Below are 15,020 nucleotides of genomic sequence, written 5' to 3' on the forward strand. Positions count from 1 at the left end.
AATACTTTGTGACAAGTATATGACCTGCATTCAAAATATGACTCAAGTTAAAGTACAAAGGTATTAGCATCAAAATATACTTAAAGGACCAATAGTAAAAGTACTCATTATGCACTTTTCAGAATAATATATTATATGTTTTGATTATAATTATTGATGCATTGATGTTAATAAAAGCTGGTAGAGGTGAAGCTAGTTTTACATTAGATATAATATTAATGATATTAAAGAAATGTAGTGGAGTCTTCCTGGTCGAATGTACTTATTGTAAGTCGCTTTGAATAAAAGCGTTAGCTAAATGCAATGTAATGTAATGAGTGAAAGAACATGATTTACTTCTGAATTGTAGTGGGGTAAAAGTTTAAACTCAAAAAATGGAAGTAGAAGTCTTCCAAAATGGTAGTTAAGTACAGTACTTGAGTAAATCTACTTAGTGACTTAACACTGAATATGGCAGCTATTAGCAACACCAGTGTCCACGGTCATGGGTTTGGCCAAACAATTGTCTGCATTGTGGGGATATGACACAACTCACTTTCGTCTCCTCTCTCGGTCTCCTCGCTGAGCAGACCGCTGTTTGCTTCGTCCCATGTTAAGATGAGAGGCACATCGTCGTCTGACTCCATGTTAGCAGATAAACAGGCTTAATGTAAATAGAGTTGTCTAATCCGCCCACAGGCTAAATAAGTGCGCGGTTTGTTCCGCAAAGACACATCTTGGGTGCTCGCTGTTTAGCAAACAAACAGAGGACTTTTCAGGCGGTGCTAACTGAGACAGAGCTAAGTATAAGTCATTTAAAACAGGAACTAGCAGCTTTTAGGTTGTTAGCAGCTGACAGGGCCCGCGGGTTGATGGTGTTGTCCTGTCAGATCCACTGGATCACTAACTGCTGTCTGTTTGCATCACGGTTGCATCATCACAAAGCTTTAATAACCAATAACAGATGTTCTGATAACACCAAACCTACAAATAAGTCCTCCGATTCTATATCGATAAAAATAAATCCTTCCTCAAACAACACTATCTGACACTTATCAACGACACTAAAAGAAAGCTATACAGCACAGATGATAGGCTACTGTGGTATCAACAAACATTCGCGACACCGAAACATTTCACGGCAGCAGGGCAGCCGGCAGAGTTGCCAACCTTTCAAAATAAAAGTCAATCATTTTTAAAACAATGTTGTAAAAACACGTGTTAAAACAATTAAGTATTTTTATTTTTTCACAATTAATTATATATTCGAAACAGACCATAGGTTGATCATGTTTTTTCCCCCAATTAGATGTGCCAGTGTTTTGTCTACGGTGGTATCTTAGCAACATGTAAACAATATTTTTCGTCTGAGACCAGCAAGTAGACAGGTAAGAGCTTTACTAGTTTATATGTCAATATATATATATGTATATACACAAACATCTAAAGCAACAAAAGCTAAAGGATTTACTGTCATCCTCGTCAATTTTAAATACATTTGAAAAAGCAACATAGGTGTAGTATCAGTATGTTGTCTAGCCTGAATGCTCACTTATTTGATCAAACGTAGCTTTAACTAATGGGTCTTTTAATCTTTATTTTTCTCATTATGCATTTATTATTACAATTGTAATTGTTTGTGCTTTTATGCTGCATGTGTGCAAAAAAAGGTTTGACCTGAAGTGAATTTCCAGGTTTTTGGTTTAATTTGTGATCTGTGTCATGTCGTCAAAGCACCCCGAGCTGCACCTGGTGCTAAGATGCATTATTATTCATTACTATTAATAACTGCAAATACTGTTTATAAATAACATGCTCACAATAGTTACTATATAGGCCAATTACTTGAGGCTGCCGTATATCAAGAAACAATCAATTTGATTTGTTTCTACTTGTTGAGTTCAGAAATACCCTGTAGGCACACTTATTGTAGAGCATCTCATTCAGAATAACGAATCATATATTTTGGGATTAAGGCTTTAATGTTGCAGACACTTATTTATTTGTTTTGCTATACAATAAGCTAGCGTGTGAATATCTCCAAGCATCATCTTTGTACTTAATGCTTCATGATTTGATCTTTAAAGACTGTAACTACAGCTATCTGAAAATGTAGTGGAGTAAAAAGCACAACATTTGCCTATGGGATGTAGTGGAAAAGAAGTGTAGCTGGATTTAAAAATACTCAAGTAAAGTCCCTTAAAATTGTACTAACAGTACTGAAGTAAATAGTTACATTCCACTAGTGGGGATAATATTGTAAGCCAATATTTTATGTCAGTATCTAAAGGTTACAACATTAATATTTTGCTATTCTTGACTGTGTTCCTACCATTTAGTGACAGTATGACTGCAAAGAGGTCCACAGTGCTGAGAAAGACAAAGAGCCAATTAGAAGAAGCTCCAGAGAACAATGAAGTGCCACAGAGGAAGCCGCTCTCCCTTGAAGCTAAACGCATCTTAAACATGTTGGAAAACTGCATTAGTGGAGTTGAGTTTGTAGCAATGCTGCCTGCTCTCCTCCAGTTAAACAGTCTTTCTAGTGTGGTGGACAAGGACTTGAGTATGGCTCTTCAGGAGCATCAACTATTAGAAAAAAGACTGGAGACATTTGAATGTCTCATGCAGGGGTCAGACGGGGAACAAGGGAGAGAAGTTGGTAAGGCCATGGCTGGACTTGAGAAGGACATCAAGAATTCTTTGAGGGATCTGTTAAGGCTGGCAAGAGCCCATCCTGATGCCATTTCTGGTTTGAAGGCAGAGCTAGGTAAGACGCTCGCTGTAGGGGAGAGTGAGTACAAACTAATTACAGGGCTTGAGAAGTTTCAGAGCTGTGTGGTTGAAACGCTGCTGACCAGTGTGGAGGAGGAGCTACATGATCAGCTGGATCTCCAAAAGTCTTCATACCAAAACCACCGTCTGGAGATCCTAGCTTTAAAGCAAGAAAAACAAGCAATATTCATGGAGCAACAAGATGCAGAGGTGAGGCAATACATTGAATGTTGACAAAAAGAGACCCTCATGAAACAAGTCTATCTAAGAAATGTATAACTTGCTTAAATGCAGCTAGATAAGAAAGAAAAATCTCATTAAGGCATCATATGTTTGCCCCTTTTATCATCTCACCTCTCCCATCGTTGTTTTTGTATCACAGATCTTTGAGAAAAAGGAAGAAATCAAACGCTGCCAAGGTTATCTGGAAGATAACAAGAGACGTAAGGCAGGTATTTCACTTCTTCCGGTCCAGCAGAGCCAGCATACTGCATCAAAGATGAAGAAGGCCGGTAAAACACAAGCTATTGATCAACCGAACATTCTGCTCAGGAAGTTGATCTTTGAAAACAGGCAGGCAGAGAGAGTAATCCAAGAGGTACGTTTAGTGTATCTAACACATCACAATAAACATACAAATGTATTTTTATTATAACATAACGGTCTCTGTTCTTTTTCCTTGGCAGAAAATTGAAAAGATGGAGACAGAAATTGAAAACTTGCTTTATACTTTTGACGCGGAAATGGAAGAAAAACAGGTACCATTTCAGACAAACGTGCCGCTACCAAGTGCCAAAGATAACTGGAAAAATATATGTGTATACTCTGGATAAAAGCTCTTGTGCCTGTGAGGCTATATTAAGGGTGTTAAACATGCAGTCTGGTCTTGACCCCAGATAGGAGAGTTTAACAAAAATAATCTGAACACAGACTCCATTTACAAGCTTTTTCCTGGAGCCTTCAGCTGCATCTCACAGTCTTTCTCCGCTTAGTTTTGGTCAGTCTCTATACCCTGATGGAGAACGTTTGTTTAGATGATTATTTGACCACTAGATTGAGGATATTTTGTAGATGTGTCATCCTGTTCGATCATATAATAATAGAAAACACAGATAATCCTCACATAAAAGAAGCTGAAACCAGAGGATATTTGCTATTTTTACTTGATAAAACAACTGAATAATCAATTATCCAAATATGTGTACATTTATGTTGTATTTATACATTTTTTAAGCTATAAAACACCAATCTGTGTGTCTTTGCTTTGAAATGCATTCCCCAATTGTATGACACAAACAAAAATGACGGCCTTACAGCATGGCATAAAAGGATGTATACCTAAATTACCGTTTGTGATTTCAGGATGCTCAAATGGCTAATGTTTCGAAACACTTTATCACATTTCTGATTTACTTTAACTGCCACCATCCCATGTCTCAGGCTAAACTGGATTTGAACAGAATGTATTATGAAAAGGAGGACGGGGAGCTGAAAACACTGGAGAAACTCTTCTCTGTCCTAGAGGTCGAGTGCAACCAGATCAAAGAGAAGCGTCGGCTGGCAGCAGAGAAGAGAATGTTGGAGGCGAAGGAGCTGGAGCTAAAGACCAAAGCTGCAATTATGGCACAAGCCTGGTGGAGAGGCTACAGTACTCGCAAGGCCTTAAAAAACAAGGGCAAAAGCAAGAAGGCCAAAAAAGGAAAAGGCAAAAAGACCAAATAAGCCGCTGACTGGTTTAATTACTCAGATGTACAAGGACACACCCTACCTGAATGAACGTTTTTGGATGTTTTATTTAAAATATATAAATATTCTATTGAGCATATACCATTATACTTCACATTCAGAGTGTGTTTGTCATTAAATATGTTATTTTTTTAATGAAGTTCTATGTGTTTTAACCTCAAACAGATGTTTTAAACACACAGCACAAAGGACTGCGTTGGTTTGTTAAATGTATATAATGTCTTGCTGCAAACATTATCAAACTATGCAGATGTCCACAGATGGACCTGTTGGACATACACCTGTATATCTCTTGTAAGGACATGGATTTAAATGACCTGGCAAATCCCCAGAAAAGCTTTCCTTAACAAATCAGCTAAAATAAGTTAACACCAATTGCTGTTTTCTTTAATAGCCACGAGGGGGCAGTACAGGGCTTTTTGTTCTGAATGATTCATTGTCCTCATTACATTGTGCCAATAGGAGGAGGATTGAATACCAACCATATAAGTTATCTGATGTTGCTAGTAGATATACAGCGTTTATGAACAAGTCACCCTCAAATGTTTAGCTACCACTATCAGAACCATTTCAGAATTTAGAATCAAGCCATGTTACTAACAATGATGAGATACATGGACAATAGTTGATTGCACTCAGTGTTCAGGTTTATTGAAGTTCAGTGTCTACAAGTTCACAGTTAATGAAACTCACAGAGTTTAACATTAGATAAACACACTTTAATTATTTAGTTCCATCTCAGCAAAGGAGACTCATAGTAAAAGGTTACATTGAAGCCTTTTTTTTTACGGTGACTTGGAAAGCTCTTTTTGTCTCTTTTCTTTCCATCTTGTCTCTGTGAAGAAGTCTGATATTGTTTGACCATGTCGTCGCTGTCTTGAATGAACGTCTTAACCTGAGGAGACAATAAAAAAATTACAAGTGTATATTTTTCTGTCTGCTTTTTACCTCCACCTCTGCTGTGTTGGGGTACACACCTGGTCCAGCTGTTTCTCTGTGTCGTTTATATCAGCCGCTTCATCTGCTTTTTCGTCTTGACACGTCATTTCGTAGAGGTTGAGTGTCGCCATCTTGATTTGTCCCAGGAGAAGTGTTTTCTTTGATGCGGTTTCCTGAATCTGGTTCCACTTCCTCTCCTGTGTGGGGACAGGGACAACTTCATTTCACTCAGAAGATCATCATTTGATTTGGTGTTAGCTCTGATGCCGGACTTTGACCCGGGGTCAGCTCTCGTACCCATTCCAGAACTTCAGAGCGCGCTTTCTCATGCTCCACCTCCATCTGGGACAGCTCGTAGTTCTTCTGCAGACGCATGAGGCGATGCTGTTCTTGATTTGACTGCAGGGTTCTCCTCAGCTCGTCATACTTCTCACGCTTCTTCAGGTCCTGCTGAAGGAGACTCTCTCGAATTCGGAGAAGGTTCTCCATGTGATCTGCGAGGCTCTTTGCGTCCTTAAACTGTAACACACACACATAGAAACACACACAGTGTAACTCCAAAATTCAAATTCATTATCTAATCAAACGCATGATTGCACTTGTTTTAAATAAAGCATAAACCTGGAGGAAGAATGAGACAAAGGCTTTTCCACACAACAATGCCATATATTAAATGTGTGTGAATACGTTGAGGACATCATCAAGAGACAAGATTTAGAAAGATCAAAACAATTATAAAAGTAATTGTTATGATTACACACACAGACTATTCCTGTAGAATAAACATGTTTAAATTAGACTCTCTAGCTTCTAAAAGAATCCCTTGCAGTACCTTGGTCAACTTGGCCGCCCGCTCGAAGCTCACAGCGTACGGTCTGAGTTTCACTAGCTGGCGCTCTCGCTCCTGTTTGCTCTGCAGCTCTTCAGCTAACTCCACCACCAGCCTCTAATGCTCTGCATCCAGATGAAAAACCTCTTTCCTCTCCCTCTCTGCTCCCTCTGAACATTCAGTAGCCTGGTCCTGCAGGGAGGGAGATGGAGAGATTTAGTTTAGAGTGAACCCAATAACGTTAAAACAGTTTCATACAGGAATTGTGTGTGAAATGGTCCTTCACTGTACCCTGAGAATCTTCTCATAGCTGAGGTTCATTTTGTTAGCTTTCTTAATCTTCTCCTGCAACTCATCTTCACGCTGTTGCAAATTCTCCAGTTCCTATAATGAGACACACATAGTAGGCAAACATGACTTGGGAACATTTATGATGGTAAGTCAGGACAGTGAGCATTAAGTCAGAAAGTTGAACTGCGTGGGAAACATCAACACTTGGTAACTGTTCGATTTGTTAATAATAGCATTTGACACGATGAGCTATTAATGAAGGAATTACAAATATATGGATTTAGCGGGATGTCCTGGAGAAAAAGAACTAACACGTACAAAATTACAACTTTAAAGCATAAATACTGCATGTTACGAGTAAACAAATATGTTGTGGTGGTAAGAATCCATTTTTGTATATAGTAGAAACATAATTTAAAATGGTATGATGGGTCTGATTCAAATAAAGTAACACTTACACTTTAACTCAACTGAACAGGGTGTACAGTATGAAACTTAAAAGCTTAAAAACGTAGTGATGTTAAACTCTTGTCTTTTTCAGTTTTGTCACATATAATGTGCCTCTTCGATAACTGTCCACAGCAGGCCCTCCCAGAAACATTGGTCTAGAGCTGCCCCTGGCAAGATCACATTTGTAATACTTGTGTCAAAAGTTATACATTTAGCTATTTTACAATTATCCATTAGGCCTACTTTTAGTAACAAAAGTAACAACTATTTGAACTGTTTGCTTACAGTTCAGACTTTTCTTGTAGGTCTTCCTCACATACATCCTCAACTGTGTTCAAGTTACAACTGATCAAGCATGCTGTATTTTATATTTTCTTATACATAAAATACATTTTGTACTACACAGTAGTGGGAAGTAACTAAGTACATTTACTCAAGTACTGTATTAAAGTAACATTTTGAGTTTCTTGTACTTTACTTGAGTATTTCCATGTTATGCTACTTTGTACTTATACTCCACTCCATTTATTATGTACCTTTAGTTACTTTACAGATTTGGAACAATAATGTGAAATATAATCAACACTTAAAAAAGACTTTAGTCACACCTGGAGTAAAATGTACTAGTAGTTACCCTGCAGTATACAAAGTAATCAAAACTAGTTTAACTTTTACCAGCTTTGATAACACTTCAATGCAACAATAATATAATGAAAACATACAATATTATTCTGAAATTTACCAATATGCATAACGAGTACTTTTTTTGGTACTTTAACTATATTTTGATGCAAATACTTTTGTACTTTTAATTGAGTAACCTTATGAATGCAGGACTTTAACTTATGACAGAATATTCCTACACTCTGGTACTTCTCCTTTTACTCAAATACCAGATCTGAGTACTTCTCCCACCTCTGTAAGTAGGCCTACTCTTTGTTGGGATGAACTGTATCGTTAGTTCCCGTTAACCTACTTCTTGGCTCTCCTGGTTCTCGTTGTCCAGGTCTTGGAGTTCCCTGCGTTTTTTTAGCAGATCGAAGTTGGCAGAGCTCCTCTTGGCTGCTGCCCGCTCAGCGCTCCCCTCCACACGCCTGTATACATACATACAGCATTGGTTAACACACAGGCAGGGCACAACGGCGCACACACACACACACACACACATACACACACACACACACACACACACACACACACACACGCACGCACGCACACACACACACACACACACACACACACACACACACACACACACACACACACACACACACACAGACCCTGGCACTGTGAACGCTGCTTCCACGGACACTCCTGGAGGTCATTATTATTATTATTATTTATTTTTTACAGTTTTCACGGCAGAGTAGATACAAAATGTCTCCAGTGCTGACTCTCTTCCTTCTGCTGCTGTCTGGTTTGTGTTCAAACTTTTTATGAGCTCTCAGCGTCCCTCCCCCTCGTTTCCATGGTAACAAAACAAGAGTTTCAGATATTTGATTGATAGGTGCTAACACAGGGAGGTGTGATTTTTGTACTTTAAGCACACAAATCACACTTGATATCACACCTATCTGCTGCTGACGCTTTGAATGACACCAGACAGTTCAGGTTAGCATGTGGTTACGCAGCAGGCTCCTCAATATACACAGGACTGACAAACGTTGTGACAATTTGCTGAAAGCACTTCAGAAACAAGATCAGTTGTGTCAAATTATTAAGGTTATTTGGCTTGATTAATGTAAGGATCTATTGGAGTCTATCAAAACAAAAAATGTGTGCATGAACAAATATCCATAGCCTTAATTAACCTGGGATGTTGCACAACATGGTATGCATCATAAACCACTGAGCCATAATATTTCCATGGGTACCAATTCTGTCTGGTAGAAATCTTAAGAAATGTGTCAAATGTGATGCAAAAGACGTGTCAAATATTTCCATTTTGAGTCTTGGTTTTTAATAGTTTTGAAAGTCAGCTGATACAGAATTCACATCATAAAAACTATTTGGAATAAGATGATTTAAACAAGCTTAAAGCTAACATGCCTACAGTTATATTCACCAAATGAGAAATATTACATTATGGCTGATTGCATGCCAAAAGTATCTTTAAAAGACATGTTACCACCTTTACACTGAGTTGGAGCCTTAAAGGATTGTATTAATAGTAATTTGACATTACATGTTCATACTGGGTAGAACATTGCTGGATGGTGACAGAGGAAGGTGGCATTAGAGCGCCTAATGGAAATGCTGTGTGCTGTTATTTTTGCATAATAATTGCCAGGTGTGGCGAAGATGGTTATGCTGACAGTGAAAGCAGCATAACCAGAAAAATGCATCTGATTTAAATGTGTCATGCATATACACACACACACACACACACACACACACACACACACACACACACACACACACACACACACACACACGAGCAGAGAACGAAAGTGAAAAGGAATGACTAAAAGGCAGTGAAGGGTAAAAACAACAACACAGATAACTGCAGGCAGAGATGCTGCTGTATCCATTTTTGATGAATGAATAGCTGCTGCACACACACACTTAGGCATTACTTTATTAATACTAATGGAATGATGCTATTATAATAAAAGCATGTTGTGACAGGAGATGGGCAGAGTGTGAGGCTGGGGAGATGGAAACATAACACCCATGTAAACACCAGCAGACCTCTTAACAGCTAAGTAGGATGAGGAGAAGAATATGAATAGTTCAGAATGTATAATGGCATGCACAGAGCCCATGAGGACAATAAAAGAAATACTGATAGCACTATTCATTTTAATAAACCCTAATGTTACCCATTTTCCCCTTAAGTGTCCTCTTAGTTGCACACATTGTGTCACAGTGTGTCACAAAGGCTAAATGACCCTTGCCTAATAGCTAATCCAAATATCCAAAAACAATATGATTAAAATAATGTAACATTAAATCAAATGCTAAATGATTCTGTGATTAAGTGTTCATATTAGAGACCATTAGATGTAATAATATCTAAATAAAAGTTTTGTTGGGTTTGAACACTGCTTGTCCGTTAATTTGCTCCTATAGTGGCACATCTGCATCTTTCTCAAGTCATTTTGCATTTTACGTTTTTGAATCACAAGATAAAACATAACATTTTGAGACACACATCTAATAACTGAAGCTTCTTCATCGGTGGACTGTTTGTTGTTTTTGAGAGTCTTTCAGTTGCCTCATGATTCTTTGAAAACTCACATAAGTTCTTTATGCCCTGCATTTTCTTCACAATTGATTCCCTGGTAATTCCTCTTAGCATCTTAGATCTTACTCAGAACTGTTTTTGACTGTTTTCTTGTAAACATATACTTTAGAAATGTGAAATGTTATCCTGCTCTCATGTTCATTGTCAGGCCCCTTCTTAAGTATTATAATGCAACAAAAAAAAGCACGATTGAATAAGCAACTTAAAGCTACAACAGTAAAAGCCTCTCACAGAAGCCTGCACAGCACACAAATACACACCCACAGACACACACACACACACTTGAGTGGACAGGTAACAAACATTTAGACATCTATAATTAAAGGTCAACAGTGTGGTGCAAACAGATATTGAGAGGAAGTCTGTGTTTATGCTAATGCCTTGTCAGACAGAGAGGCCGGCGACTCTCTGACACCATCTATTAATAATGAGACAAGATCACAGAAATGCACTGAATATGAACCAAACAATGCTGCTGCTGGCAAACACCGGTGCGTGACAGCCAGCTGAGTGAGTGCTTTGAAATTGGGCTGCATGTGCACGCAGTGTTCGGAGGGATTTGGGTGTGTGAACGGATTTGTTTGTTTATTGATGTTTGTGTTTTGTGTTTGTCTCACAGCAGCGGTCCTGTCTGGCCTGTTTGCAAACATGCTTGTACACAAATGTTGACAAGCCTGCAGTAAAGCATGGGCAACCGCATGGAGAGACGGGGGACTGCTAGGGGATGCTGAGTCACAGGGGACTTCTGAGGGGAAATGGATAAAGTCTGAATACAACAAAATGTGTTAAATATATTTTACAGATTATAAAATGATTTTTCCTTAATACTGAAATTATAGCTGGGACATTTGTTAACAATCAAATGGTACCTGGCTGGGGTCAGGATCATCTCAGGGATTTACCAAATGATTTATTTTTCTTTCTGATTCCCTCTTCTGATTATATTCTTTGGAAATGGGCCTACATAAGGGCCACTAAACTCAGGCTGCCTGCCTTACTACTTATTTGCTGGCACCTGGAAGATTGTTAACATCCACCTGGATCCATATTCATCTTCTTCTTATAGACACATGATCTTTTCTAGCATTTGGACTTACTTTTTTTCTTTCTTTGGGAGTTACCTTGTCCGATGGGACGGTGTAAAGACAGAGGGTGTTGTATTCGTAAAGCCCCCTGAGACAAATGTAAAATGTGTAATATTGGGCTATATGCTTATTGATTTATTGATTGACTCTTTCAAATTAAACAATACAAAAAGGGAAATCACCATTCTGGTTGAATTACTCTCACATTATACACACTGTAAGGCCATGGCCTGATGAGGTTGGGAACATCTACATTCTGCAATAAAACACACATTGGACCATAGGTTGAATTAAGTACAGTACTTGAGTACATTGCTGGGTACTTAATTACATTGTACCACTGCTTACTACTATTTTGTAATCTCCTCAAACAGCTGTTTTTATTTAACGACGTTCTCGCAAATAAATGCACCTTACATTTTAACACATGATAACGACATGGTTAGAATTAACCTAACATTCATTTGACCGAGTAGACCGTAAATGCATCTTAATTAGCACCTTGTTAGCAGCTAACAGCTAATGGTAACAAGCCCCGCAATACGGATTAGGTGTTCACAGTGTAGCATTATCAGAAAGAAAAAAATGGGAATAGCTTTGAGCATGGTATATCACCATTTGGAGACGTACCACGGAGGAGCTGATAGTTCGTGTTCATGAAAGCTTCGTGAGTAAATACATTTGTCAACTGGCTTAAAAACAAAAACCGGATCTACTTTAATATAGCCGATATCTATCAGTTCAAAATGCCTTGCTTGGCCGTGTTGTAACTGTAACTAAGTACATTTACATTTACAAGCCTGTACTTGAGTACAATTTTAAGGTAGGCCCTACGTGTACTTTACCCAAGTATTTATAATTTATGCAGGTGAATTGTGTACTTTTACTCTACTACATTCATTTAATACCTTTAGTTACTTTGAACATTGGATTATTAATGTGAAATATAATCAACAATTAAAGGGGACCTATCATGCAAAATGCACTTTTTGATGTCTTTTATACATGTGTCCCCGGTGTGTCGGGGAACTCACGCAGCGTCAGAAAATAAAACCCTCTCTCTTTTCCTCGGTACCCAAATCTCTAAAAACGGGGCTACAACGGAGCTGATCCAGATTTGCGTCCGATATGACGTAATATCGGAAATGTAGGCTGGTTTTACACCAACGGCCCTATCAGAAACGTTGCTATCAGAAACAATGCCCGACTGTTTTGGACGTAATAGAGTGGCGAAGTCACGCCCATCTACTTCCGGTCCATGGGACCTTATTTCGGAAAAATTATGCATTGAAGTCAATGAAGAGAGAAAATGTATCTTTCGATCCCGTTGGAATTGTGCCATGAATTACACATATGATCTTTGTCAATCTTAAAAAAGAATGTCCATGTCAAAAAAGTCACAGTTTGTCGTAAAACTGTTGAAATATAAGACTATGAAAAATACGCAACTAGAAAGACTACAAATAAATCCCAGAGTCGCGTAAGTGTTTTCCTCCACTAAGAGATAGCTAATAGATATCATCTATCTATATGGCGCTGGCTAAGATAAGATAACTTTAACAAGATGCCTGTGTGCTTAGTACCAGGTTGTTGTCATACCAGCAATGGGTCTTGCTCGTTCTTTCGCTTCCCGTCTGATGAAAGGACCAGGAGTGGCTGGATCAAGTTAGCTACCTAGCTAGTAGCTAGCACGTTAGTTAGCATTACAGCCTTGTCATTTTTATTAGCCTTCATATGAAGTAACATTAAGTAACCCAAAATATTAAACAGTAAGAGTAGTAGTCATATTTCGTGAACCCTTTGAAGAGTACTGTCACCGGTGTGATCATTCTATAATACACAATTTAAGCTCGGGGGAAAAATGCTAACGCTAGCATCGGCGATCGCCGATCTTTTCTACTTCATGCTATCTGCACACATGGTTGACATTAAACATTAAAAAGACCAGGCAGTTCAGAGAGAATCAAAGGAAGGCAGGCAGGCAGGCAGCTTTGCATGACATTCTTCTGGACGTGTTTCATTGTGGTGATAGTGAGGGTAGCCAATCGTTTTGTTGACAAGACAGTAGTGACGGCCATCTTGGTAACGTGTGTTGTTCTGCGAGACGACCAGAGATGTAGTTCATTGAGCGTTTCACACAAACAAATGTGTTACTTCACAGTTTTACGACACATTTTTTTTTAGAGTGGCGAAGTCCCTCCCCTTCCGGGGGAGCTCCATGGAACCTTTTTCGAAAAAATTATGTATTGAAGTCAATGGAGAGAGAAAGATTATCTTTCGATCCCGTTTGAATTGTGCCACGAATTACACATATGATGTTTGTCAATTTAAAAGATAATTTTGCAAGTCAAAAAAATCAAAATGTGTCGTAAAACTGTGAAGTAACACATTTGTTTGTGTGAAATGCTTAATGAACTACATCTCTAGTCTCGCAGACTCTCACAACAACACACGTCACCAAGATGGCCGTCACTGTCTTGTCAAAAAAGTGATTGTCTACCCTCACTATCACCACAATGAAACAAGTCCAGAAGAATGTCATGCAAAGCTGCCTGCCTGCCTTCCTTTGATACTCTCTGAACTGCCTGGTCTTTTTAATGTTTAATGTCAACCATTTGTGCAGATTTGTGCAGACGGTGACAGTACTCTTCAAAGGGTTCACTTAATATGAATACTACTCTTATTGTTTAACATTTTGGGTTACTTAATGTTACTTCATATTAAGGCTAATAAAAATGTCAAGGCTGTAATGCTAACTAACGTGCTAGCTAGGTAGCTAACTTGATCCAGCCACTCCTGGTCCTTTCATCAGACGGGAAGCGAAAGAACGAGAAAGACCCATTGCTGGTATGATAACAACCTGGTACTAAGCACACAGGCATCTTGTTAACGTTATCTTATCTTAGCCAGCTGATCTTAGCTCTGAGACTGCTCTTGTAAAGGTCTTCAATGACATCCACTTAAACACAGACAGTGGCAGAACTTCAGTGTTAGTATTATTAGATCTCAGTGCTGCGTTTGACACTGTTGACCACAACATATTACTAGACCGACTAGAAAACTGGGTGGGACTTTCGGAAACAGTTCTAAATTGGTTTGAATCCTACTTAAAGGACAGAAAAAACTTTGTTTCTATAGGTAAATACACATCTGAGTTGACAAATATGACATGTGGGGTACCTCAAGGCTCCATCTTGGGGCCTCTTCTCTTTAACATCTACAGGCTACCACTGGCTCAGATAATGAAAAACAACAAAATAAGTTACCATAGCTATGCGGATGACACACACATTTACGTAACAATTTCACCAGGAGACTATGCTCCAATTCAAACACTGAGTAAGTGCATTGAACAAATCAATGACTGGATGTGTCAGAACTTTCTCCAATTAAACAAATATAAAACTGAGGTAATGGTTTTTGGAGCCAAGGCAGAACGTATAAAAGTTAGCGCTGAGGTTCAGTCTGCAATGTTCAAAACAACAGATAAAGCCAGAAATCTAGGTGTAGTCATGGACTCTGACCTGAGTTTCAACAGTCACATTAAAACAGTTACTAAATCAGCCTACTATCACCTAAAGAATATATCTAGGATTAAAAGACTAATGTCACAGCAGGATTTGGAAAAACTTGTCCATGCTTTTATCTTCAGTAGACTCGACTAATGTAATCATTAGTCTCA

At 38.6% G+C, this 15,020-nt stretch overlaps 3 protein-coding genes across 5 annotated transcripts in view; 1 reads left to right on the forward strand and 2 right to left on the reverse strand.

Annotated features, from left to right (window-relative positions):
• tpcn1 (two pore segment channel 1) overlaps window positions 1–811 on the reverse strand; it is a 12,077-nt gene extending 11,266 nt beyond the window's left edge. The window contains exon 1 of the mRNA XM_034216360.1: window positions 536–811. Within this exon, the coding sequence (XP_034072251.1) occupies window positions 536–626 (91 nt within the window). The 5' untranslated portion in view covers window positions 627–811. The remainder of the gene's footprint in view (window positions 1–535) is intronic.
• The window catches only part of iqcd (IQ motif containing D), a 6,239-nt gene extending 818 nt beyond the window's left edge, over window positions 1–5,421 (forward strand). The window contains exons 1-5 of one of the 3 annotated variants that reach the window (XM_034216365.1): window positions 1,083–1,367; window positions 2,319–2,961; window positions 3,134–3,349; window positions 3,438–3,509; window positions 4,192–4,473. In XM_034216365.1, the coding sequence (XP_034072256.1) occupies window positions 2,326–2,961; window positions 3,134–3,349; window positions 3,438–3,509; window positions 4,192–4,473 (1,206 nt within the window). In that variant the 5' untranslated portion in view covers window positions 1,083–1,367; window positions 2,319–2,325. Of the gene's footprint in view, window positions 1–1,082; window positions 1,368–2,100; window positions 2,962–3,133; window positions 3,350–3,437; window positions 3,510–4,191 lie in introns of those variants that run through there. The other 2 variants (XM_034216364.1, XM_034216362.1) reach the window with 2 other exon arrangements.
• On the reverse strand, window positions 5,123–6,649 carry LOC117546216 (coiled-coil domain-containing protein 42-like). The gene is made up of 5 exons (XM_034216366.1): window positions 6,557–6,649; window positions 6,269–6,457; window positions 5,734–5,955; window positions 5,475–5,633; window positions 5,123–5,392 (listed from the first exon to the last, which is right to left on the reverse strand). Exons 3-5 carry the CDS (start codon window positions 5,923–5,925, stop codon window positions 5,225–5,227), a joined length of 519 nt encoding a protein of 172 aa, XP_034072257.1. The 5' UTR covers window positions 5,926–5,955; window positions 6,269–6,457; window positions 6,557–6,649; the 3' UTR covers window positions 5,123–5,224.
• Window positions 6,650–15,020: the final 8,371 nt, after the last annotated feature.

The sequence above is a fragment of the Gymnodraco acuticeps genome, unplaced genomic scaffold (assembly GCF_902827175.1).
Source record: "Gymnodraco acuticeps unplaced genomic scaffold, fGymAcu1.1, whole genome shotgun sequence".
In the NCBI taxonomy this organism is placed as follows: domain Eukaryota; kingdom Metazoa; phylum Chordata; class Actinopteri; order Perciformes; family Bathydraconidae; genus Gymnodraco; species Gymnodraco acuticeps.